The 25,035-nt window shown below is 43.4% G+C and overlaps 1 protein-coding gene across 14 annotated transcripts in view; it reads left to right on the top strand.

Annotated features, from left to right (window-relative positions):
• ITGAL (integrin subunit alpha L) overlaps positions 1-25,035 on the top strand; it is a 73,996-nt gene that overhangs the window by 26,861 nt on the left and 22,100 nt on the right. For 4 of the 14 annotated variants that reach the window (XM_070568022.1, XM_070568018.1, XM_070568024.1 and 1 more), the window contains exons 3-15: positions 10,445-10,565; positions 11,680-11,782; positions 12,429-12,523; positions 12,636-12,703; positions 13,925-14,042; positions 14,167-14,297; positions 14,741-14,886; positions 18,277-18,409; positions 18,571-18,721; positions 20,835-20,908; positions 20,987-21,119; positions 24,012-24,163; positions 24,504-24,641. In XM_070568022.1, the coding sequence (XP_070424123.1) occupies positions 10,511-10,565; positions 11,680-11,782; positions 12,429-12,523; positions 12,636-12,703; positions 13,925-14,042; positions 14,167-14,297; positions 14,741-14,886; positions 18,277-18,409; positions 18,571-18,721; positions 20,835-20,908; positions 20,987-21,119; positions 24,012-24,163; positions 24,504-24,641 (1,497 nt within the window). In that variant the 5' untranslated portion in view covers positions 10,445-10,510. Of the gene's footprint in view, positions 1-4,940; positions 4,990-10,300; positions 10,566-11,422; positions 11,511-11,679; positions 11,783-12,428; positions 12,524-12,635; positions 12,704-13,924; positions 14,043-14,166; positions 14,298-14,740; positions 14,887-18,276; positions 18,410-18,570; positions 18,722-20,834; positions 20,909-20,986; positions 21,120-24,011; positions 24,164-24,503; positions 24,642-25,035 lie in introns of those variants that run through there. The other 10 variants (XM_070568023.1, XM_070568021.1, XM_070568017.1 and 7 more) reach the window with 6 other exon arrangements.

Here is a 25,035-nt window from a genome sequence, read left to right as displayed (position 1 = left end):
ATCCAAAATTTTCCAATAACAACACATAAGATTAAGGTAACAAGAAAATCAAGAAATGGAAACTAAGATCAGAAGTTATACCTTAACTGAAATTCAAACCTTTCTTAAAGATTTTATGCAGCAGGAAGAGGAAAAGGAAACTAATTGGCTATTGTGGGGTTTGTTTATTTGTTTGTTTGTAATGGGCTCTGAATTGTTATTTATGGCTGCCAAAACGTGTCAACTGGCCGGTATCTCTAAAGACCCTAAACTCCATAACTTTCTTAAAGATCCATCCAGGCTATATGCTCGTTTCCTCAAAGATACCACAGATCCTAAGCCCCCTTGGCTTTCCCCTGAACGAGAAAGAACTAAGAAAGACCTCTCGTGGGGTGTCCCTGCCATCAGGGAAAAGCTGACAGGGTTATTGAGGCCTCTAGTGAAGAGGAAGAGGGAAATGGGAGGGCAAAGTCCTCTAGAGCCACGGATATTTGTACTAGGACCCTCCATCTCCTCACGTGGATATTTATTGCTGGTGTGATGCCTATCCTTCCATCACAGTGATCACCGCTCAGGCTCACAGTGAATGGAAAACGTTAAGATGAAGCCGTCTCCTGCAGCGAGCAACTGGTGTGGTCCAATGGGCTTATCATTTCCACGACCACAGTGACCCAAATGACCCCTTCTTCATTTCCAACTCTAAAGAGGACCCATTTGACCCTAAGTCCAGAGAATTATTCTTTACATGGTGCTCCCTCTAATTATAGTGTGGCACTACTACATTTTAATTAGGACTGCCAAAAACATCTAAAAGTCTCTAAAACTCCTAGGAGAAACCTTATATTTTCTTTCTCTGTCTGTTGAAGATGTAAACTTTACTATGTCTTTGAAATGTAAACACCAGGAGGTAATTAAAACTCTGCCCATACTGAAGAAAAAAAAAGAGAGAGGGAGACCTTTGAAAAATACAAACTGCTGTAAAGGCTCCCTTGCCATAGCCTCCATAAGATTACTTGTCAAGGGAAAATACAAACCTTAAAAGTCTTGTCCACAAATAGTAAAAAACTTTAGCCATCTGAGCAAGTAAACTTAATTTATTCTAACTGTTATTTATAAACTACTGGGTTTTATATTGTTTCATAATGGAAGCTGTAGGGTCTCTCTTTGTGTCTGTCTTTGGATATATGCTATACATGTGATATTTTTCTACTTTTTGATGGTATAGCCAAAATTAATTTGTAAAGATCTCTAATTAATTGGCTTGAAGTAAATTAAGCACTTATATACATTAAGTATATAATAGAAACTAACCCAAATGCTTTTCCGTTTCATGTGATCTGGAAAAATACTTGGTATTAAAGCTAGTTTAGGGAGAGGGGAGGGCAAAAGGGGTGATTAGGCTCGCATGTGTGGGGATGGACTATAATTAGTTTTTGGGTGGTGAACATGATGTAATCTGCACAGAATTCGAAATATATTACAATGTACATCTGAAAGCTGTATGACGTTATAATCCAATGTTACTGCAATAAAAAATAAATAAATAAATAAAGCTAGTTTAAGTTTATTGGTTTAATTAATATAGACATGTCTTCAGAGTTAATAGGATTAAATATGATGCAGATGTAAACAACTTTTAATCTACCTGGGTTTACTAGTCAAATAAATTCATGTTATCTCTATTACAAAATTTTTCTTTTAAGATTTTATTTTTCCTTTTTCTCCCCAAAGCCCCTCGGTACATAGCTGTGTATTTTTTTAGTTGTGGGTCTTTCTAGTTGTGGCATGTGGAATGCCACCTCAGCATGGCTTGATGAGCAGTGCCATGTCTGCGCCCAGGATCAGAACCAGCAAAACCCTGGGCCACTGAAGTGGAGTGTGCAAACTTAACCACTTGGCCAAGGGGCCTGCCCCAGTCTATTACAAAATTTCTCAGCAAGCAAGAAAAATAACTTAGGATGAGGCCTGACATTATCTAATGTCTAATGAAGTTTTTGTAGGTAATATAAACATAATTGTTAAGAAGAAATAAATTATATAGATGTAAGTGAGATAGGGGTTTTTAGGTGAACCTTTTAGTGTTGATTGTTTTATGATATGTCTACTTAAATTGTTTCCCAAATCTCTATGGTAACTTCCACCATTAGAATTTTGCTAAGTTAAAGTAAATGGTAGGAATTTATTGAATGTCTAGATAATTTCGAAATAAGATAAAATACTGAAACATTAACTGCTAAACAAGTCTAAGTTTACCTACTTTCGACCTCTTATTACAGAGGAACTAAAGACATTTGGATCTATTAGTAAGCACGTTTTATGCCACATTGAAAAATTGTATTATGAGGAAGCATATATCTCTAGAAATTATTAAATATATTCATAAATTTGCAAATCTAAAGAATGCTGGTGTGGCAGATAGTTGACAATTGCCTACTTCTTAGTTTTCACTGTAAATTAATGTTTCTGAGAGTTGAAAATTCTATTTAATATATGTGGTTAAAACTACCAGAAATATGGGCCAGCCCCATGGCTGAGTGGTTGGGTTCACGTGCTCTGCTTTGGCGGCCCCGGGTTTCGCTGGTTTGAATCCTGGGCGTGGACATGACACCACTCGTTGGGCCATGCTGAGGTGATGTCCAGCATGCCACAACTGGAGGGACCCACAACTAAAAATGCGCAAGTATGTACCGGGGAGCTTGGGGGAGAAAAAGGAAAAATATAATCTCATAAAAAAAAAAGACTACCACAAATAATAAGGAACACATCTCTGTGTGCAAGGAAAGTTGGATATGTTTTTGGGTAAGAAAGGTACAAAGTATGGAAATGCATTTTTGTTAAAGGAAGGGAAAATGATTTTGTCCTAAAGTCAGGCTAATTGTTCCATTATGGAAAGAGGAAAAAACATAGGACAAAAAATCTGAATGTAAAAAGAGGGTTATGGGGGCCAGCCCAGTGGTGCAGCGGCTAAGTTCGCATGTTCCACTTTGGTAGCCGGGGGTTCGCAGGTTCTGATCCTGGGTGCAGACAAGCAACTGTTTGGCAAGCCATGCTGTGGTGGGCGTCCCACATATAAAGTAGAGGAAGATGGCCACGTGTGTTAGCTCAGGGCCAGTCTTCCTCAGCAAAAAGAGGAGGATTGGCAGCAGGTGTTAGCTCAAGGCTAATCTTCCTCAAAAAAAAAAAAAGAGGGTTATGGAAGGTTTGTGGAAAGGAATCTTGGGAAAGGAATTTTATGTGTGGTCAGGCTGGCTAAGATTAGAATGGATCTAATTAAGTTAAAAAAAAAATAATGAATGAATGAAATTTAACATCAAAAGTACACTGGTGTAAAATTAGAATTTGGCTTTCTCTCTGTTGGAAAGACAGAGTTTTCTTGGATTGTTGGTCTGTTCTTAAGAAGAGATTATGAGTTTTTCTTTCCTTTTGGGTAATCTACCTGGAAAGGAAAGATTTTGTGTCTTACCAAAATAACTTAATGTGCTTCATATTATTTTTATCATCAAGTCTTTGAGAACTTAAGTAAACCAAGTCTTCTTGATATTCAAAGAGCTAATTTTTGCTCAGAAGCATGTAACTTTCTGTATTTGCCTTCAAAATCTTTTATTGTCATTTTGGTTAAATGGATAATTAAGTATTTTTTCTTAATGATGTGTGATTCTTTTTAGTCGTGTCCAAAACTTTTTGATATTTTTGACAAACTTCTCTAAATCAAATTATAAATGAAATCTTGTGTCTGTGTGTCTGTGTGTGTGTGTGTGAGGAAGATTGGCCCTGAGATAACATCTGTTGCCCAATCTCCCTCTTTTTGCATGAGGAAGATTGTTGCTGAGCTGACATCCATGCCAATATTCCTCTATTTTGTATGTAGGGTGCTGCCACAGGATGGCTTGATGAGTGTTGTGTAGGTCTGTGCCCAGGATCTGAACCTGCGAACCCCAGGCTGCTGATGTGGAGCTCACAAACTTAACCACTATGCCCCTGGGGTGGCCCATAAATGAAACCTTTTTGACTTGAAAATAACTTTGAGGTTTTTCAGAGGGTCCCTGGAAAATTGCAAAAGATTTGTCTTCTCTCTTTGTAAAGAGAAAGACATTAAAATAAATAGGTTTACTTGATATGTTAAATTACATGGAAAGCATTGTCAAATAAGAAATAGTACTACATCTGTATGGATATTCTTGTATGGATATATGTTGTTAATATAAATGTTCCAGAAATTATATGAAATTCCTAAAAATCTGATATGTATCAGTCATAATTCTATTATCTTAAATGTGTGTCACAGAAATAACCACCTTTTCTTATCAATTGCATTATAATGAACTCTAACCAGATCTTTAACCATGCTGTTTTTAAGCCTTTTATCATTTACAGACAGTTATTGTTTTGCTCTGATACTTTTGCAAAAATGTTCCTGCAAAAGTGATTCATCTTAGGGGCTGGCCCCGTGGCCGAGTGGTTGAGTTCGCGCGCTCCGCTGCAGGTGGCCCAGTGTTTCGTTGGTTCGAATCCTGGGCACGGACATGGCACTGCTCATCAGGCCATGCTGAGGCGGCGTCCCACATGCCACAGCTAGAAGGACCCACAACGAAGAAGATACAACTATGTACCGGGGGGCTTTGGGGAGAAAAAGGAGAAAAATAAAATCTTTAAAAAAAAAAAAAAAGTGATTCATCTTCAGAGAAATTCTTCCATGAATCTGACATAGGACTCTGACAAGTACTCTTTACACAGGTCTCCAATAATTTTCAGAGCATACTACTGAAGTGGGTAAGAATTTACAGAACCCTGATGGAAAAACTAATGGCTTCATAAAACTTGTGACAAAAGATCAAGATCAACAAGAATTAATTACATGGGGCTGAATGAACTGATGAGGACGATTATAATTTTTTATGACTTTTTGTTTGAAACATTGTTGGTTCTTTAATCTTTGTGTGTGTTTTTTTTCTTTTTCCCAGTTTTAAGGAAACCTCCTCTCTTAAGCTATCTATGACTTCCAGCAATTTGGTAAGTATATCTTTATGAACAAAGATGAAACAAATACTTTTTCTCCCTACCTGATCCCTTGAGAATTAAAAAACTTTCAGTGAGTATTATTATTTTCATGGCAATATAGTTATTTGCATAAGTTCAATAAGAATCTGTTCTCCTTGTAACAAGACACAATTGGAAACATTGGTTGTATTACCAAGATTTAAACTGGAATTTCATATTTAAGAGAGACGTACATAAACTCAGATATTACCAGACAGCTTTAAGGAAGCTTTTATAGAACCAATAAAACTCCTTGGAAAAATTGGCCTGATACCTTGCTTACAGGATTTCCAGCAGCTTACCGGCTGAGTAAGGAAGGTTACTTCCTTGCAGGCCTAGGAACCTCAGGATGTTTTGGGGACCTCAAGAAGAGAGGAATTCACCTAAATCTATAGAAATTATAGGCAAAGTCTGATGGCAAGTATTTGGTTTGGCTTCTTAGCCTCCAGAGGTCTTTTTTTTTTTTTTTAAGATTTTATTTTTTTCCTTTTTCTCTCCAAAGCCCCCTGGTACATAGTTGTGTATTCTTAGTTGTGGGTCCTTCTAGTTGTGGCATGTGGGACACCGCCTCAGCATGGCTGGATGCCCAGGATCGCGCCCAGGATTCAAACCAATGAAACACTGGGCTGCCTGCAGCAGAGCGGGCAAACTTAACCACTAGGCCATGGGGCCGGCCCCTCCAGAGGTCTTTAAAAGTTCAATCTGAGATTCCTTATGAAAAGTTTCAGCAAAGCAGACTTAAAAGAGCCCATTCTTGCTGTACTTTTATGAATAACCAGGCCAAGTTTAATGAGACTAGACTTATTTTACAAATTAGTCTTATTTTGATTTTCCCTGATAGAAATGGGAGTGATTGTAGAGAGAAAAAAATTATATTTCAGTAACACACCCTTGTGCATATCAAATTCTAGTGCTGTTAATTGCTCTTGAGGTTTTGTTTTCTATGTGTAAACTGGACTAGATACTGAATTTGTCTCATTTCCTCTGATATCTGGCTACAACTCTTCAAGCTAACATTTTGAATTTTTCTCCCACCTTCATGACTTGGAATCATTGAGAACTAAAACTGCCATTTCCCCAAAGCCGTGCAAGCTAAAGTGGAACAACTTGATACGAACTTCAGAGAAATTACAACAGCTCATGAAAGGACAATCTTTGTGCTTGTTGCTGTGTGGGCCACTCAGAAAGATCATCAGAGACATTCAAACTACAAACCAGGAAAATCTATCAGATTGCCCCTGTCTGCGCTCACCCCATCTGAAGATGCTTTGAGCCTGAAATCTAGAAATTCTGAATGACTGCCTTCAAAATTCAGAAACTGGAATTATAGTCTGCTCCAATTACTAACCATTGTTTTTCTTTTATTTCCATAGAAATTCCTCTTATTATGTACTTGATGCAAGTACTTGCACCATATAGGCCTAACTTGGGGAGCCCACCTACATCACCAGCTCCTGAAATGGAACACGACCATTTAACTGAACTGACCTGTTATCGGGACTAAGAGACTAATTCAATGAGATATAAAGAAATCTACCAACCCAGGACAGGTTCAAACCTGCTTATGCTAGATGGCCCAAGATGTTGAAATATTTTGCAGTATCACCCAAATCTTTGAAGAGATTTCTAGGGCCTTGAGATCACTGACTTAGTTTCATTACAGGACCCTTTCAAGTTTGGCTTATGGACTGTATTTCAGGATACAGTATTGCTTGTGTTGATGCAAATAATCCGTAATCAATCTATAAATCAAAGTTGGGGTGAGTTTATTATGAGCCAGATGTGAGGACCATATAGCCCGGGAGAGTCCTTTCACAAAGGAACAGAGCACTCCAAAGCAGTGCGGGTGTACAGAGTGGTTATATACCATCAGAGAGCATGCATCACATATGACTGAAATGTCCCTTTTACAATAGTTACGAAATTGCCCTGTCGGCACAGCAATTGATGGACACAGCAGGTAGTAGGTCTGCTGTCTTGGTGGACACAGAAGGTAGCAGGTCTGGTGTCTTGAGCTGAGTGGTCACAGGTGAGTGCAGCAATCAATTCCTAGTCTAGGGAGAGATGCTTACCCTTAAGGAAATGCTAATGTGGGGAAAGTTGCACCTTTATCTTAAGGTCATTTGTTCTTGTCTTTGGGACACAGCAAATGCTTAAAGTGGATATACAGTGCATGTTCAATGGCCACTGTCAGGAAAAATAAGGTCAAGCCGAATTAGTTTTACACCAAATGGCTTCCTCATATGCTCCAATATGTCCTGTTGCTTACCATTTGTTTATCATTTGTATAATTATTATAGGATTTGCTACTATAACCCTTTTCAGATATGTACTTTCTGGGTTACCATGTGACCTACCCCTGACTTTTAGTGTATCAGCTACTCAGGCAGCTAATGTCCTCACTATTGACTCTGATGCCTCAGCCTCACTGGGTGGATCGTAAGGTGAGCTCTGACAGGTTTTTTTTTTTTTTATTTTTTGTAATGCAAGTGCCTGACTTAAGTTTTGATTGTCAAGGCATCTACTTCAAAGAGGGCTACCTCAAATCAACGCATTGCCAGTCACACAACTAGGTAAAAAACAGGCCGTCTTCCTCCACTGAGGCTCTTTTGTTTTAGAGATCTTGGTTGATTTCAGTAACTGACAATTTGGGATACGTTTTTTGTCTTCCTGCTCTTCAAATCCCCACTCTTGTGTTATAAATTCACCAATAAAGAGTAAGCCTGTGAAACTCTAGGTCCCCACCCTCTACCCCAATGAAAGCAGAACTCCAAGCGCATGCACATGCTCTCTCTCTCTGTCCCTCCACATGGCCTCACTGTGTGGCCCCAGGTGTGCCATGTTATTTCCAGGTCTTGTAAACTTTTATTTTTTCAGTTTCCTTATGGTTATTGCCAAATGGCGTCTTGCAATCATAACAAGAACCACAAGGGCCAGTCCAATCACAACATTGGTTGTTGATGGGCTGAGATCAGCACAAAACACCTTCGCACTCGAGATGGCTGATTTGACTATTAATTCTGGCTTAGATGTTCTGTGGTGAGGTAATTGGAGTTTTTCCAAACAGGTCAAACCTATACGGTTAACTACTAGGACTAACTATTTTTTGTCATGAAGAATGTATGGCTCCAAATTGTTAACCATAATTATTCTTGAGATTTAGGAGTGTGAGGTAGATGTTAAAAGAGAGTCTTTATTCTTTTACTTTACACACTTTTGTAATGTTTGAATTTTAAGATGTATATTCTTTTTGTAATTTCAGAACAAAGCAAAAGAATTTGGTTAGATGTAAATTGGAAATACTGGAGGGAGAATCAAAGAAATCAGTCTGAATTATCTGATTTTAAGTGAATTTGAAAAAGACTATCTGACATCATCTAATTACTGTGAGCCAACTTGTCACGTTGTAGCTTCCTAGCGGTAGGTTATAAATAATCTGCCTGCAAAAGCCTTCCCTGTGGCAGCGGCATTGGAAGTGGCCTTGCAGGTTGAGCAGGATTTCCTCACAGCACAAGGAGAATCTCAGTGTCCTTCTCACTTTCCCAGAAACAAATACAGTTCCTCTATTCTGTTGTGTTTTTAACATTTTTTATTTTGAAAAAATTACGCAAGTTATACATCCTCATTGTAAAAAAAAATTCAGACAATATAGAAATGTATAAACCTTATGCTGTTTGGAGTGTGGTTGTGTGTCCTTTCAGATTTCTTACATACACACACACACACATAATTTCAACTTTTTTTTTTTAAAGATTTTATTTTTTCCTTTTTCTCCCCAAAGCCCCCCAGTACATAGTTGTATATTCTTCGTTGTGGGTCCTTCTAGTTGTAGCATGTGGGACGCTGCCTCAGCGTGGTTTGATGAGCAGTCCCATGTCCGCGCCCAGGATTCGAACCAACAAAACACTGGGCCGCCTGCAGCGGAGCGCACAGACTTAACCACTCAGCCACGGGGCCAGCCCCACATAATTTCAACTTTTATTTTTCATTTTTTATTTTTTGAGATATAACTCACATACTATAAAACTCATCAGTGGTTTTTTAGTATATTCACAAAGTTGTGCAGCCATCACCACTATCTAGTTCCAGAACATTTCATCACCCCCAAAAGAAACCCTATACCCATTAGCAGTCACTCCCTATTCCCCACTCCCACCATCCTGGTAACCACCATATCTACTTTCTATTTCTATAGATTTGCCTCTTCTGGACATTTCACTTAAATGAAATCATACAGTATGTGATCTTTTATGCCTGGCTTCTTTCACTCAGCATAATGTTTTCAAGCTTAATCCACTGTAGCATGTAACAGTACTACATTCCTTTTCATGGCTGAATAACATTCCATTGTATGGATATACCACATTTTCTTTATTCATTCATCAGCTGATGGACATTTTCATTGTTTCCAGTTTGGGGCTAATATGAATAATGCTGCTATGAACATTTGTGTGTAAGTTTTTGTGTGAACATATGTTTTCAATTCTTTTGGGTCTATACCTAGGAATTGCTAGGTTATATGGTAACTCTATGTTTAACTTTTTTGAGAAACTGTCAAACACTGTTTTCCACAGCAGCTGCACCATTTTGCTTCCCTACCGGCAATGAACAAGGCTTAGTTTCAGTTTCTCCGCATTCTCACCAACACTTATAATTTTCTTCCTTTTCTATTCCAGCCGTGCTCATGGGTGTGAAGTGGTACCTGACTTTGCTTTTGATTTGCATTTCTCTAATGACTAACGGTGTTGAACATCTTTTCTTGTGCTTAGTGGCCGTTTATATATCATCTTTGGAGAAATATCTATTCCAATTCTTTGCCCATTTAGAAAGTCGGCTTATCTGTCTTTTTATTGTTGAATTACAAGAGTTCTTTGTATATTCTAGATACGAGTCCTGTATCAGCTATGATTTGCAAATGTTTCCTCCCGTTCTGTGGGTATTATTTTTTGTTTTTTAAAATCAGAATGAGTTACTAGCTATGCTGTTCTGTGACTTGCTCCTTTTCTTCAACAGCGTATCATGGATATCTTTCCGCTGTCTTATTTTCTTCCTTCCTCATTCTTTTGTGGCTACATAGCATTCCATTCTGGTTGTACCACAGTTTATGGACCAGTCTTCTACCGAGCTTTAAAGAACCTCAAGTTCCTATGTCAGTAAAAGACTAAGACACAGCACCTCTTGGGCTGGAGAGGTAGTCAACTCATTACTGTGCTATCTGCACCTGGGTGAAATGAAAATGCAAGCAGGCACAGGAAGTGTCTCTAACCCGCTTACATTTCCTCTTGACTCCTGCGGTTTCACAACCCCTACAGGCACAAACCCTCCACCTCCCAGTGTCACCCAGTGTCATCAGCCTGGCGCCTCAGTGAGAAAGTTTCACTGCAAGAGGCCCTGGGGTATTATCATTTCTCTCTTTCACCCTGTCTAGGTTGCCAGCAAATCCTAAGGGCCCCCTGAGGCTGAGCGTGAGCCGGGTCCCTCCAGCCCTTGAAAGATGAACTCCTGCATCATCGTAATGAGGCTGCTGCTGTCTGGGCCTTTTCTCTTTGGTAGGCAAGGGAGGAGGGGAGGGAGAGGGATGTGTCTGTGACCAGGGAAACTGCAGGGCTTATGGAACTGCAGTAAACAAGGAGCTGCCTTAAGGGTGGGATTGGACATAGGTAATGTGGAGCCCAAGAATCCTGGAAAAGGGGGAAAAGGAAGAAAGAAAGTTAGAATCCAAAGTATAAGTAAGGTATGGAGGAAAAGACAGAGAAGGGACAAAGGAGGCAATAGTTAGAGATGGGCGAGTGGAGTGGGCCTTTAAAAAATGCAGATGGTTAACGGGTACCTAGAGGTGGCCTGGGGGCTGGTCCTACCCATGGTACTACCTTTCTGCACCATCTTAGGCAAGTCCTTTCCTGTTTCTGGGCCTCAGTCTCTTCATCTGAACAAACGGTGGGGCTGGCATGTCTGACATCTTAGGTTGCTATGAAATAAGCCTGATGCCTGGAAGGAAAGAAGGCCCAGAAAGGACAGTTTGGTGTTTGCAGATGATGCCTAGGCTGCCTGAAGTGGGGCATGGGATGGGGGAATCTGAGATCTAATTGTTAAGGAAAAGCCTGGTCCATGGTGGGGTGGTGTGGTGTGGAAGGGAACATTAGATAATTGAGGAAGCAGCCTCCCAGGGATCAGGGGATCTTGAAGGCCTAAGTCTGTGAGAGGAAGTCTGAGGCTAATTATTTGAGTTCTCAGGGTGCCTGGGCCCCAGGCCCAAGAAAGAAGTGGGTGTGTGGGGAGATGAACCCTGCCTTGGGGCATCCCCATCGCCTTGGGGGCCCCTTCTCTCTGCTCCTGTCCCAGGCCTCCGCCTTATCCTTCCTTCTTTGCTGAGAGGCCCAACCGGAAGTTGTTTTGTCCTTCCCAGGCCCTGGCGCTGTCAGAGCTCTGGGTTGCGTAGGGAGGCACTGCTTCCAGATTCGCAGAGTCAAGGCTCTCAGGGGAAGTCCAAGGAGGCAAGTTCTAGCTCTGTCTCGGGGTGTAGGTGGCCTGGGAAGGAGAGAGCTGGTTTCTTGGGGTCGGCTGCTTGGGGCACATGAGCGGCGGCCAATCAGCGCACAGGGCTCTGGGGGCGCGGGCAGGCTCTCTGGGGGCAAGTAGGTGACTCACCCTGGTCTCCCTCAGCCCCAGCCTCAAGCTACAACGTGGACGTGCGGCACGTGCAAAGCTTCTCCTACCCACACGCCGGGAGGCACTTTGGGTACCGAGTCCTGCAGGTTGGAAACGGGTGAGCTGCCGCCCGAGGCCCTCCGCGTCCTGCAGAGCCTGGGACACCCCAGCCCCAGGGTTAGCCAGACCGTCAAATGGGCAGTCGTGGTAGGATTTCTCGGAAACAGGAGCAAGGCTAGCAGATCGTTAGGATGAAGACGACCCATCACTGAAGTGCCACATAAGTGCCTAATAGAAGGGGGAACATATCACTGCCCCTAAAATGCTTTGCAGCACTTCCCAGATTCGTGACTCTCTCCCCGACTAAACAGTGAGCTCCCTGAAGGCAGGGATTTTGTTTCCCTCTTTTCCCCCCTCATCCCTAGTACATACCTCAGCCTAGCACATGGTTGGTATGCCATAAATGACTCTTGAATTGATGACTGATGGGATGAACTCATACTGTGATATTCTGGCAGATCATTCTCGGCCTTAGTTTTTCTAGACCGTAAATGGAAAACATAATTAACTTTCTAGAATTCTGGCACATTGGATTATTTATCTGGGATTCACTAGGGAAGAGATGGGTACTGAGGGGCTTCCCTGAAGAGGAGTGGCTGTATTGCTTTGAGATACCTGGTGGGGAGTCCGAACCCGCTTAATAGGTAGGAGTGGGTGGGTAAAGACCTGGGCGACTTCGTCTCACAGGTGAGATTTCTCATCAGGGTTGTCGTGGGAGCTCCAGGTGAGGGGAACAGCACGGGAAACCTCTATCAATGCCAGCCAGGCACTGGACACTGCCTACCAGTCAGCCTGAGTGGTGAGTAACTGGTGAGGGATCTGGGAGGAATGGTTTCTCAGGGAAATTGAGGCTGGCCCCACCACGCTTGGATTACCTGAGTTCCTCCAGACCAATCTACTGGTGCCTACAGGTTCCAACTATACCTCCAAGTACTTGGGAATGACCTTGGCGAGAGACCCCACAAATGAAAACCTTTTGGTAAGAATTTTGTATAGTGTGATATCAGAGCCTATGAAGCTCGATTCTAGGAAAGAGAGATTGAAAAGAAGGAAGAAAAAAATGGATTAAAGATCCTATAGAAGGTTAAGGCATCAAAGAGATTCAGATTTAATCTGTGTTTATTGAGAACTACGAGCCAACTTTTTTCAAGACCTTACCTACCTCAGGGTTTTTTTCCAAATATGAAATATCTATGACCATTGGTATCTAAGATGATTATTGGTGGTACACAAACTTTTATTATTTTAATAGGTATATATTTATTTAATGACAGAAAAAATATACGATGAGCATATCAAATTCATGATTTCTTGGCTCACATTGCTTAGGATGGGCTAAAGTTAAAAAAAAGGTCAATAAAATATTAAGTAATTGGATGATATGCCTATATGGCAGAAATTGTGAAGTGGTACACAGATGCCTAAAGTTTGGGAAGCATTGCTTTACCTCTTTTAACCCTCAAGACACTCAAGTGAGATAAGGATCAGTATACAAATTTTATACATGAAGAAACAGGACCAAAGGGATGAAGAGGCTTGGCCAAGGTCAAATGATTTTAAAGAGGCAGAGCCAGGATTTGAATCAAATTCTCGTTTGATTCCAAGTCCGTGGCTCTTTATAATTCATCACAGCAGGATCCTTCTGACACAGCTGGTGAGAAATAGAAGGCTAACTGAGTGAACTATTGATCCAGTATTTAATTGGGGCTTGTTTACTTAGCTACCGTTACATGCCAGACATTGTGCTAGATTCTGAAGGGGAAAGGGGAGTGAGACACAAAGACGACTGTGACATGAGCCCTGACTTTCAAGAAACTGCAATATGGCAGGAAAGATAGTCACAAATGAAAGAAACAACATTGTGTATTCTGGCAATAGTGAGTGATTTGATTTGGCTTGAACATAGATTGTGTGATTGGGAATGGAAGGGGGTGGACCTGGAAACGTAGGATAGTGCCCAGCTGTAAACAATATGAACGCCAAACTAAGGAGTTTAGACTTTATCCTATAGGCAATAAGCGTCCATTGGTATATAGCATTGGTAGCAGGAATGATGTAGAGGCAGAATTACCTTGCCTTGCTGTTGGCTGTAGGGAGTGAGGTTGGGGGATGATGACTCTGAAGGTTCTTGTTCTTGGCTGATGCCCAGAGGACACACAACAAGAGGAAGGCCAAACCGTTTCACCTTTGCTTCCTTCAGGCCTGTGACCCTGGGCTGTCTCGGACCTGTGACCAGAATATCTATCTAAGTGGCCTGTGTTACCTCTTCCACCAGAATTTGAGGGGTCCTGTGCTGCAAGGGCGCCCTGGTTATCAGGGTAAGGAACTGGGGATCCAGTGGGTAAAAATACCTCCAAGTGGCTGCCCATACGTGGGAACCAGCATGGGCAGGCCAACCACTGGAGACACTTCACCAAATCTCTTTGTGTCTGGCCTCTGCAGAATGTATAAAGGGCAATGTAGACCTGGTATTTCTGTTTGATGGTTCAAGGAGCTTGCAGCAAAATGAATTTCAGAAAATTGTGGATTTCATGAAGGATGTGATGAAGAAACTTAGCAACTCTTCCTACCGGGTAAATATATTAGTTAGGATTCCTGGTTGTAGGCAATAGATGCCTACCTGAACTAGCTTAAGGCATAAAAGAAAAATTTAGTATGAAGTGTCTCTAGAACCTAAGGACGTGGCTGTAATTGGACTTCTGGAAGGGACAAGAAGGAGGGAGTAGAAAGCTTCTCGGGTTTGCTCTAGTTCTCACTTCTTTTTCTCTTTGTGCTTTTACTTCCCTCTTTTCTTCCTCTCTCTGCAGACAGGCTCCCTCAGCTTGTTTGGATCACATGGGCCTGTGGGAAGCCCATGATTTCTGTGTTTGTTTATATCTTGTCTCATTTTCAAAAGAACGTTTTGAGGCAGGAATGTGGAGTTGGGTTGCCCATGTCCTGGATAAGAAGTAGAGATTGGAGCAGACAAGTGGGGAGGGAGGCATAACGACATTTCATTTCTTCCTCCTTTTTCTAGTTTGCTGCTGTTCAGTTTTCCACGACCTACAAAACAGAATTCACTTTCTCAGATTATGTTCAGTGGAAGGACCCTGATGTTCTGCTGGCCACAGTAAAGCACATGCGCCAGTTGACCAACACCTTTGGTGCCATCAACTATGTCGTGTGAGTTCCCTTTTGCAGGAGAGAGCCTGTCCAATAGTTGTTCTGTGTGCACTAGCTTCTTAAAGTGGCAGTGTGTAGGAACTCAACAGGTGGGTCCAGCGAGGAGCAGGTTAGTGTAAGAATTCAAGTGAGACAATTTTAGTCCGGGTTCTTTTGATTGCAGGTAACAGAAATCTACTTTATACTAACTAAATCCCAAAGGGAAATTCTTGGGAGGATGCAGGGCTAACTCATGAACCTTTGTGACACGGAGTATTGCTAGGCCCCATGAGAGACTAGAACTAGCACTTGAAAAGTGATTGTGAACCGTGGCAGCCACAGTAAAGTCACATCTTAGATGGGGATCAGCTTTTGAAGTCAATGTATAAACAAAAATCTCAAAATTCAAAATTGTTTTTGAAGAATTCCTTCAGTTGTTCATAAAATTCAATACATTCAAGTCCCACATTGGAAACTAGCATATCCTGATTTCCTAAATCTGCTATAGAAATTTGTTTTCCCAGAGTTGGATCAGATCACCGTGTTTAAATTGAGACCTAGACAAACATAGTTGGATTGTGTTGAAGGGCCATACTGTATATTTTAAAAATATCTATCTTGGGGGCCGGCCCCGTGGCCGAGTGGTTAAGTTCGCACGCTCTGCTTCAGTGGCCCAGAATTTCACTGGTTAGGATCCTGGGTGTGGACATGGCATCGCTTATCAGGCCATGCTGAGGTGGCATCCCACATGCCACAACTAGAAGGCCCCACAACTAAAAATACACAACTATGTACCAGGGGGCTTTGGGGAGAAGAAGGAGAAGGGGGAGGGGGAGGGGAAGAAAAGCAGATTGGCAACAGATGGTAGCTCAGGTGCCAATCTTTGAAAAAAATAAAAATACCTATCTTTAAATATTAGAGTGGCCCTGGAAACTGAGGCCAGTTTGGAGAACAAGAGAATTATATCTTCCATCTCATACTACCCCTGGACATACACTCATATTGATCTCCTGTACCATTACACTTATTTTTCTCATTTTCATTTCTTTGCTAAACATGTATAGTTGAAGTTGCATAAGTTAAGCATGCATGTGATATGTCTTCTCAAGACTCTGTATGTGTGTTTCCCGCTCTTTTCTTCTGGGTCTCACTTGACCCATCATGTCCACTTCATCCTTCTCTCTCTGTAGACAGCTTTGGTGGGTACATGGTCAAGCTATGTCTACTAAAAAAAAATGACAGCCTCATTTCCTCAATTCAAATGAACAACGTAAATTCCAGCTTCCAGGAGAGAAAATCTGATTGGCCGAACATGGGTTAGGTGTCCACGGGTCCACCCAGCTGTGGCCTGGGTCTCCTTTGTGGCATAGAGTCACATTGCACAAACATGGATTCTACAGTCCCACCTCTGTGGGAAGGGGGGGCAGTTCTTAGAGAAAGGGGTCAACATAGCGTGGGAAGACACCCCAAAAGATGTCAATTGTGGGAGCAAAAAGGAGCAGTCCTGAAAATGTATTTTATAAATACTTCTTGACTACCTGCCTGTGTGCCAGCCAGTGTTCCAGGTCAAGAGTTGGCAAATTTTTTCTGTAAATGGCCAGATAGTAAATATTTTAGGCTTTTTTGACCACATACAGTATTTGTTGCATAGTCCTTGTTTGTTTTTGGAACCCTTTCAAAAATATGAAAACCACTCTTAGCTCATGGGCCATGCGAACACAAGCCGTGAGCTGGATTTGGACTGCAGGTTGTTGTCTGAAAAATCTCTGCCCTCTTGAAACTTTACATTCTAGTAGGAGAGAGAAATGCAATAAACAGGATAAATAACTAAATTAAATAATATAGTAGAAGATGTAAGTTTAATAAAGAAAAATAAGGCAATATTCAATAAGAAGATCAAGGAAGGTATTTGAGCAAAGACTTGGAGGTGAAGAAGTGAGCCGTATGGATGCCTGGGTGAAGACCATTCCAGGCAGAGGGGCTAGCAAAGGCCCTGGGTTGAGAACACGCTTGGGATGTTCGAAGAAGAGCCAGGACATCAGTATGGCTGGAGAGAAGTGCGTGAAAAGGGAAAGTAGGAGATGAGGTCAGAGACATCTTGGGAGTTTGCATGGGTTAGGGACTTGGAGGCCAGAGTGAGGACTTTGGCTTTTCCTCTGAATAAGATGAGAAGTCATTGGAGATTTTGAGCAGAGGAGTGATAATCTGATTTTGTTTTTGAAAGGATTCCTCTGGCTGCTGGGTTGATATTAGACTATGGGTGGGGGGAGGGGGGAAGGCAAAGCAGGGAGGCCAGTTGGGAGGCTATTGAAAAATCTAGATGAGAGATGATGGTGGAAATCCACGAACAGGAACCGTGATAGGCCATGTCTACGTGGATGGAGGTTAGAGAAACATTTCGCATCCAATATAGAACTAGAGGCCCTGACAGCAGGCGTTTTCGGCACCGCCCATCAGAGCTCCTCTGTCTTTGGCAGCTTCCGAGTAGCTTTCCCACCCACCTCTCTGTATCTCACTTCCACCTCCCACTGTGGCCTCTCCATGTGACTTTCAGCTTCTGCTCCCAAGGCAGGTCACATCGTAAGTCAGGGGTTGTGAATTGGCTGCTTTTGGATTAATTGTCTATCTCTGGTTAGCTGTGGGGTGGGGAGGGAAGGCTCAGATAGTTCAAACAGAGCTGCTGTCCCAGCAAAAGCGGTAGGCACTCACTTCAGAAGGAGGGTGTGGACAGGGCAGGAATTTGGCCTGTCCAGTGTTCAGTTCTCTCTGCTTTCTTTTATTTCACGTGCATTGAGCACATGTTCTGTGTCAGGAACCAGAGATACAGCAGCAACCAAACATAGTCCTTTCCTTGAGGAACTCATGGTTTGGAGGAAAATTGACCCAGAAACAGGTCATTTCAATTCCCTAGGACATGCTGTAGCAGAGATCTACAGGCAGCCTGGTGGGGGAGGTGGCAGAGGAGGGGATATATGAACTTGCTCTGGAAGAGTAACTTTCCAGTTTGCTTCAGCTGTGGAACCCATTTTTTCCGTTGAAATCTTACCAAGATCATCAGCAGATCTACCTCATTAAAGGGTAGTTGTGGTTTAGTTGAAAGGAATGGTAGGAAGCCTGGAGTCTCCCCTTTCCAAACCTCCCCCTCACTGCCCATGGACTCTGGGACAACCTCCTGGCTGCCTAGAATTCAGGTGAAGACCACTGGTCTAGAAGGAGAGATGTGGCGGCAAGAGTGAGGTAGGAGGTTCCTAACGAAGAGAACTTTGAAGGCTGGGAGTACCTACCTGGGGAATGTGAGCAGGGCTTTTGCATAATCAGCAGGGTGGTGACTTAATGAGCAGGGTGAGGGGGTGGAGGAGACCTCAGATGATTTGGGAGGCATCTCTCACACCCACCGCTTCCTGGACACAGGACAAATGTGTTCCGGCAAGACCTGGGGGCCCGACCAGATGCCACCAAAGTGCTTATCATCATCACTGACGGGGAAGCCACTGACAAAGGCAACACTGACGCAGCCAAAGACATCATCCGCTACATCATTGGGGTATGGTCCCCAGACCCCTGGCTTCTTCCTGTGTCTCATCTTCCCTCTCCTGTTCCTGAACCCCTCTTGTCTTTCTCCTTGGGGCCAGGATCTTGTGAAATAATAGAAAATTGGTCTGTGACTCTGGGGATGCCAGCTTTTCTCTCTTCACTTCTTCACAGATTGGAAAGCATTTCAAGACCAAGGAAAGTCAGGAGACACTCCACAACTTTGCCTCCACACCCACGAAGGAGTTTGTAAAGATTCTGGACACATTTGAGAAGCTTAAAGATCTATTCACTGAGCTGCAAAAGAAGATCTATGTCATTGAGGGTGAGTGGCATCCCCTAGGAGTGAGAGCTCAGGAACTTGTACACAGAAACTGGTCTGGGACATTAGATTAGAGACACATTGAATAATAATAACAAGCAATTACTCAGTGTCTGACACTGTACAACGAGCTCTCCTGAAAAAAGGCCTCTTGTAGGAATTTAGGAGGCGATGATTTAGGAGTAGCCTCTATTTCCCTATGAAATTCATCTTCCTCTTGAAGCTCAGCTTGATCCGTTGTGGGGCCCAGAACTGACTTGTATCTTGCTAGTGTCAACTGAGCCCAGTGGAATGACTATAATTCCCTCCTCCCCTCACCCAGCTCCCTCCTTTTCACTTATCCTAGGCCTCAAATTACTTAATATGGGCAAATGGGCAAATGGAGCCCCTTTTTATAAGGACACCAGTCATATTGGATTGGGGCCCACCCTAATGACCTCATTTTAACTTGGTTACCTCTATTTCCAAGACCCTATTTCCAAGTAAGATCACATTCTGAAGTACCAGGGGTTAGGACTTTAATGTATATTTTTTAAGCAACACAATTCAAGCCCTCACAACTGCTTAGTTGAGTATTTGTACCTTGTGGGCTCTCTGTAAATCGTGGCTCTGATTATCTGTACCTCTTATCCTCTGTCCTGCCCTTCCTTCACTCATCCTTCACATCACAGTTTAGATAAGTGATAAGTTTCCTCTGATAAGTTCACACTGATCCCATTCTGGGTTCTGTGTGCTGCTGGAACTGCTGTGTGTTCACTGTCATAGCCCCTGTGACATACGTTGTGTTATAATTGTCTATCCACTGTCAGTCTCCCACCCTAAACTCTGAAGTCTCCTATGGCAAGCATTGTGTCTGCTTTTTCGTCATTGTATCTCTGGCACCAAATATTTAGTTACTCTAAGTATTTGTCCAGTGAATGAACAAATATTCATAACAGTTGCTATGTTTCTTGAAAGCTTACAGGTAGCAGGCACTTTATATCATTGTATTCTTTCCTCTCAGCATCCTTGCAAGGCTGGTGGTATTACTGTTATTTAATTTATTCATGCTTGCAACAACCATGTACCAGACCCTGTGAATAGGACACTCAGGGATATTGCCAACCCAGAGGTCATATTCAGGTTGGATAAAGAAAGACAGCAAACAAGTAAACAAACAGGATGATTAAAGATTATGATAAGTGCTGTAAGGGAAATGAATAAAGTGATGAGAGATTTAACTGGAGGACACGACTTTAGAAAGGGATTTCAAGGAAGACGCCTTTTTTAAGTTGAGGTAAATTCACTCTGAGATGACTTTTGAGCTGAGGCATGAACAGCCACGTGAGGAATGTGGGCAAAGAGCACTGTAGTCAGAGAGGAGAGCAAGTGTGAAGGCCGGAGGTGGGGAAGGTCTTGGCAGTGATAGGAGCGTGGAGAGGAGAGGAGAGAGAAGGTGGGTGAGGGAGGCAGGGGCCTTCCTGCTCCTCAGAAGGAGTTTGGATTTTAGTTTAAAGAGCAATGGGAAGTAATGAAGGGTTTTTAAGAAAGGGAAAGATGCAGTCTGATGTACATTTTTTAAGATTACTCCTGCTTGCTGTGTGGAAAAAAGGCATGGAAAGAGGAAGAATGAAGTCAAAGAGATGAAAATCTTAAGCTCCTGCATTAGTCAGGCAAGAGATGAGGATGGCTTGGACCATCCTGATGGGTGTGGCAATACAGACTATTCAGAGAAGGGGCAGATGGATTTTGAAGGTAGGACCATCATGATTTGGTGATGTGTTGGAGGTGCCACAGGGGGAAAGGGAAGATCAAGGTTGATTCCTGGGTTTTTAGCGTGATTCACTAGGTGGATGTGGCACCATTCATTGAAGTGAGGAAGCCTGAGTAGGGACAGAAATCAAAGCCGCATCCTAGACAATGCTGAGCTGGAGTAACTGGATATCCACATCTGACACTCTTGGAGTTTTACATGAGAGTGAAAGCATAAGTCGCTTTCCAGTCTGACTCTAAAGTTTGTGCTCTTTCTACCTTGCCAAAAGGTAAATTCTATGCTTCTTTCTCAGTCCTTTCGTGAGTATCACTGTTTCTACTGCTCCTTGGGTCTTGGCCCATTCTCCTCTCTCTTGTCCCTCAGGCACAAGCAGACAGGACCTGACATCTTTTGACATGGAGCTGTCCTCCAGTGGGATCAGCGCTGACCTCAGCAAGGTGAGTGGCAGGCCTGAAGTAATGGGCAGAGGGCTGCTGTGAGAATGCAACTGACTGCCCCTCTCCTTCCCTGGGCAGGGCCGTGGCGTTGTGGGGGCAGTTGGAGCCAAGGACTGGGCTGGGGGCTTTCTAGACCTGAAGGTAGACCTACAAGATGATGCATTTGTTGGGAATGAACCACTGACAAAAGAAGTGAAAGAAGGCTATTTGGGTGAGTACTTCTCCTTTCTGCTGAGTTCTTTCAGTTTTAGGGGCCAGAGAATCGCTCTGACTGACTTTCAAAATAATAATGAAAGCAATTTAGCAACCGGCATGAACAAACTCAGAGTTTAAATACAGTTATAACATTCTTAATTTTTCCCTTAATAGCCCCTCGCCTGTATATTAATCATGTTTTTATTTTCTGTGTTTTATGATGCTTCGACATTGTGAGGCTTTGCTAATCCTGGAGAGACTCCCCTCCCAGGGCTAGCTAATTCCTATGGAGAGTTCACAACTTGCTGGTGGGCAGGCGTTCCATATGCCAGCCAGACAATCCAGAGCCTGTATCCAACCACCAACTTTATCTAACTTTCACACACCAAGCCAGTATTCCCTCTGACCTAAATCACCCCTGGGCCAGTACTAGACGACTAAGACCACCCCTATAGCCCAGAGCCTACCGACATTATTCAAACTGTCCAATCCTGAGCTTGCTCCTGCTTGCCGACCCTGCCTCATTCATTTCTTCCCACCAAAACCACAATAAGGGCTCTGGGCCATACTCTCCCTTCTCTCCTCCCACCTCCTCAGTGATGCCGGTGCTTCCCCCAGGTGGCCCTGTGTAGCCTGCCTTGCATCCTGCTTTGGGGAACTGTGAGTAATAAACTTCTTTCAACGCAGTGACCTCTCTGTGTCGTCACTCAGTCATACCTATACATTAAATCCTGAATACGTTTTCAAACAACCTGCCTCATTAGCAGGTGGACCAGCAGCTCCTCCTTGAGGCTTCCTCCTCTTGAATTATCCAGGAACTCCAGGGTTGGTTCAATCTCAGGAGATGTTCTGATGCCAAACGGAGGAAATGAGGCTGGTCAATCCACAGTTGCTATTGCTTCTCTCTGCCTCATGGCGTCACTGTTGCGGTCTTGTCCTGCACAGGTCTCTGGATGCCTGTGCACCCAGGGTGATGCCAGTTGCAGGCGGTGGAGGGACCTCACCCTTGTACTGCAAGGTTATAGCTCTTTTAACTCACAGCCATGTAGTCAGCCTGTCTCAAGGTACAAACTGGCTCCTAGAACCCTGGGATAGGACTGCTTCCAGGTTCTGCCTTCTCAAAGATCTAGAACCAGCACCCTCCACCCTGCCTCATCCATGACCCCTGTATGGGGGTGGGCCACTCCTTTAACAAACTCTCAGAATACGAGGGTCTTATTAAATACTTTCCTCTGGAAAATTGGTGCTATTCATCTTGCATCTACCTTTCTTTTATTTTGACTTTTGGTGAGGAAGATTGGCCCTAAGCTAACATCTGTTGCCAATCTTCCTCTTTTTTTTTTCTCCCCAAAGCCCCAGTACATAGTTGTGTATCCTAGTTGTAAGTCATTCTGTCACTCTAGTTCTATGTGGGATGCGGCCAAAGCATGGCTGGATGAGTGGTGTGTAGGTCCATGCCCAGGATCCAAACCAGCGAACCCCCAGGCCACCGAAACAGAGCTTGCAAACTTAACCACTGGGCCTCGGGGCCGGCCCCTGTGTCTACCTTTCTAAGGGAGGCTGCCCTCTGTGATTTTTTTTTCTTTTTCTTTTTTTGACGATATTTGCTAAACAAATATTATGTGCCAGACACTGTTCTAAGTGCCTGACGTGTATTAACGTATTTTATTTCATCTTATCCTCACAACAACCCTGTGAGTAGCTATTTTTATTATCTCTATTTTACAGATGAAGAAACTGAGCCCAGGAGAGGTTAAATAACTTGCCTAGGGTGACAGAACTGGTAGGTAGAGCCCAAAGTCTGTGCTAGTAACCACTACACGTGCACTGTGGTGCCTGCACCTCTGCCTTCAAGGTGCTTATCTGTTCTTCAGCATGCTGCAAAATAGCTGACAATGCTACTCACTAAAGAAGAAGAGAGAACCTCAAAGTTTCATCTCTAATTAGGTGCCCACCCCTCTATACACACACACCCCCCTACATTCATATATATATTTTTAAATCCATGATTTTATTTAATCCTCAAAACCACTCTCTAAGGTTAGTACTATCTCCATTTTTTTAGATGAGAAGACTGAGGTTCAGAGGCATGAAGTAATTTTCTCAAGATTGCACAGCTTGGAAGTAGTGCCACTAGGATTAAAACCTTGTCTCTCTGATTTCAAAGGGCAAGTGTTTCACCCTGGGGCTTCAGGAATATACATGAACCAATAGGAGCCTCTCCATCCTTCCTTTCATGTGCTGTCGACTCTCAGACATGGCTGTTTTTCTCACTTGCTTTCGACTGCTCTAAACAGAGAAGATCAAGTTGGGTCGGTTAGTTATCTTTTTAGTCAGCATTCCTGTTGGGTGGCTGCTGGCTCTAGCCCAGTCCCTCACCCGGTTTCCTGCAGCGTTTCCTCAAACATTCCTCAAACATGCTGGAGGGGAGAGACGCTCACCACAGGAGCTGTGAAGTATGAAGATAGCCTGAAGGGGGATCTTTAAGCAGGAAGTTTTTTCAAGTCTCATGCTGTATTTTTAATATTTATGCAAACTTTGCATTCTTCTTACTAATATATCCCATTTTAGTTTATTACTTAAAAGAAGTGTAGTCTCCCTTAACAACCCTCAGGTGAACTGAGCCTCAAGAGGGTGCACCATATTTGCCCCGTGGTACGTGGCTGCTTTTTCCTGGGCATGTGTGTTGTCCACCGTTTCAGAAACGCAGCCTTGGACCAAGATGGCAGATTTGTACCACTCAGAGCCTGTGGCTCCTTTTCTTAGGAGAAAGTCTTCTGGCTCTTTCAATGCGTCTTTGCTACTAACCCAGTTTCCCAGGTCTCTGCCCCCTTTGCCCCTGGATTTTACCGTCTTCCAGCAGCCACTGTGTTTCTAACTCCAAGCCCCTTGATCTCTCTCTCCTCAGGTTACACCGTGGCCTGGCTGCCCTCCCGAGGGCTCCCATCACTGCTGGCAGCTGGAGCCCCCCGATACCAGCATGTGGGGCGGGTGCTGCTGTTCCAAGAGTCAGAGAACAGAGACCACTGGAGCCAGATCCAGAAGATAAATGGGAGCCAGGTGAGCAGGGCCCAGGGCATCTGCAGATCAGGGGCTGGTAGAACACTAGTTATGCTCCCTGTGTCTCCTGAACACTTACCCACTTACTGGGCAGCAGACCCTGTGCCAAGCACTGTCACATTTGTTCCTCACAAAACCCTCTGAGGTAAGCTTTGTCATCTCCACTTGCCTTTAAGAAACGGAACCTCACAGAGCCCAACTTGTCTTAATTCATATCGGCTCTAAGTGGGGTCCAGGACTTGAGGCTTCGTTTGAGGGATTGGAGTAAGAGGGCTGTGGTGCAGCTGAGGGAGGGGTCCTGCTCATGGGCTCTTCCTCCGATGTCTTCCTCTCCCTGCAGGTCGGCTCTTATTTTGGTGGTGAGCTGTGTGGCGTTGATGTCGACCAAGATGGGGAGACAGAGCTGCTGCTGATTGGAGCTCCTCTGTTCTATGGGGAGCAGAGAGGAGGCCGAGTGTTTGTCTACCAGCGAAAACAGGTGCAGACCAGGACATTGAGCTGAGGGGGTGGGAGAAACATTCCCAGGCCTATTCAGGTCCCACTTATTCTGAAAGGTTGACCAGCTCAGTGGCACAGCAGCTAAGTTCACACATTCTGCTTCGGAGGCCAGGGGTTCACGGGTTCTGGATCCTGGCTTGTCAGGCCATGTGGTGGCAGGTGTCCCACATATAAAGTAGAGGAAGATGGGCACGGATGTTAGCTCAGGGCCAGTCTTCCTCAGCGAAAAGAGGAGGATTGGCAACAGATGTTAGCTCAGGGCTAATCTTCCTCAAAGAAAAAAAAAAGTTCTGAAAAGCTATCCCTGTCTGATCATGTGTTAATCAGACCTTTAGAACAACAGACAAACAATGACTAGTAATCACTGGGGGTGA

This window comes from Equus przewalskii, chromosome 12, assembly GCF_037783145.1.
Source record: "Equus przewalskii isolate Varuska chromosome 12, EquPr2, whole genome shotgun sequence".
Taxonomy (NCBI): Eukaryota; Metazoa; Chordata; class Mammalia; order Perissodactyla; family Equidae; genus Equus; species Equus przewalskii.
Note: the sequence above shows the minus strand (reverse complement) of the source record. Positions and strands in the feature narration are given on the sequence as shown.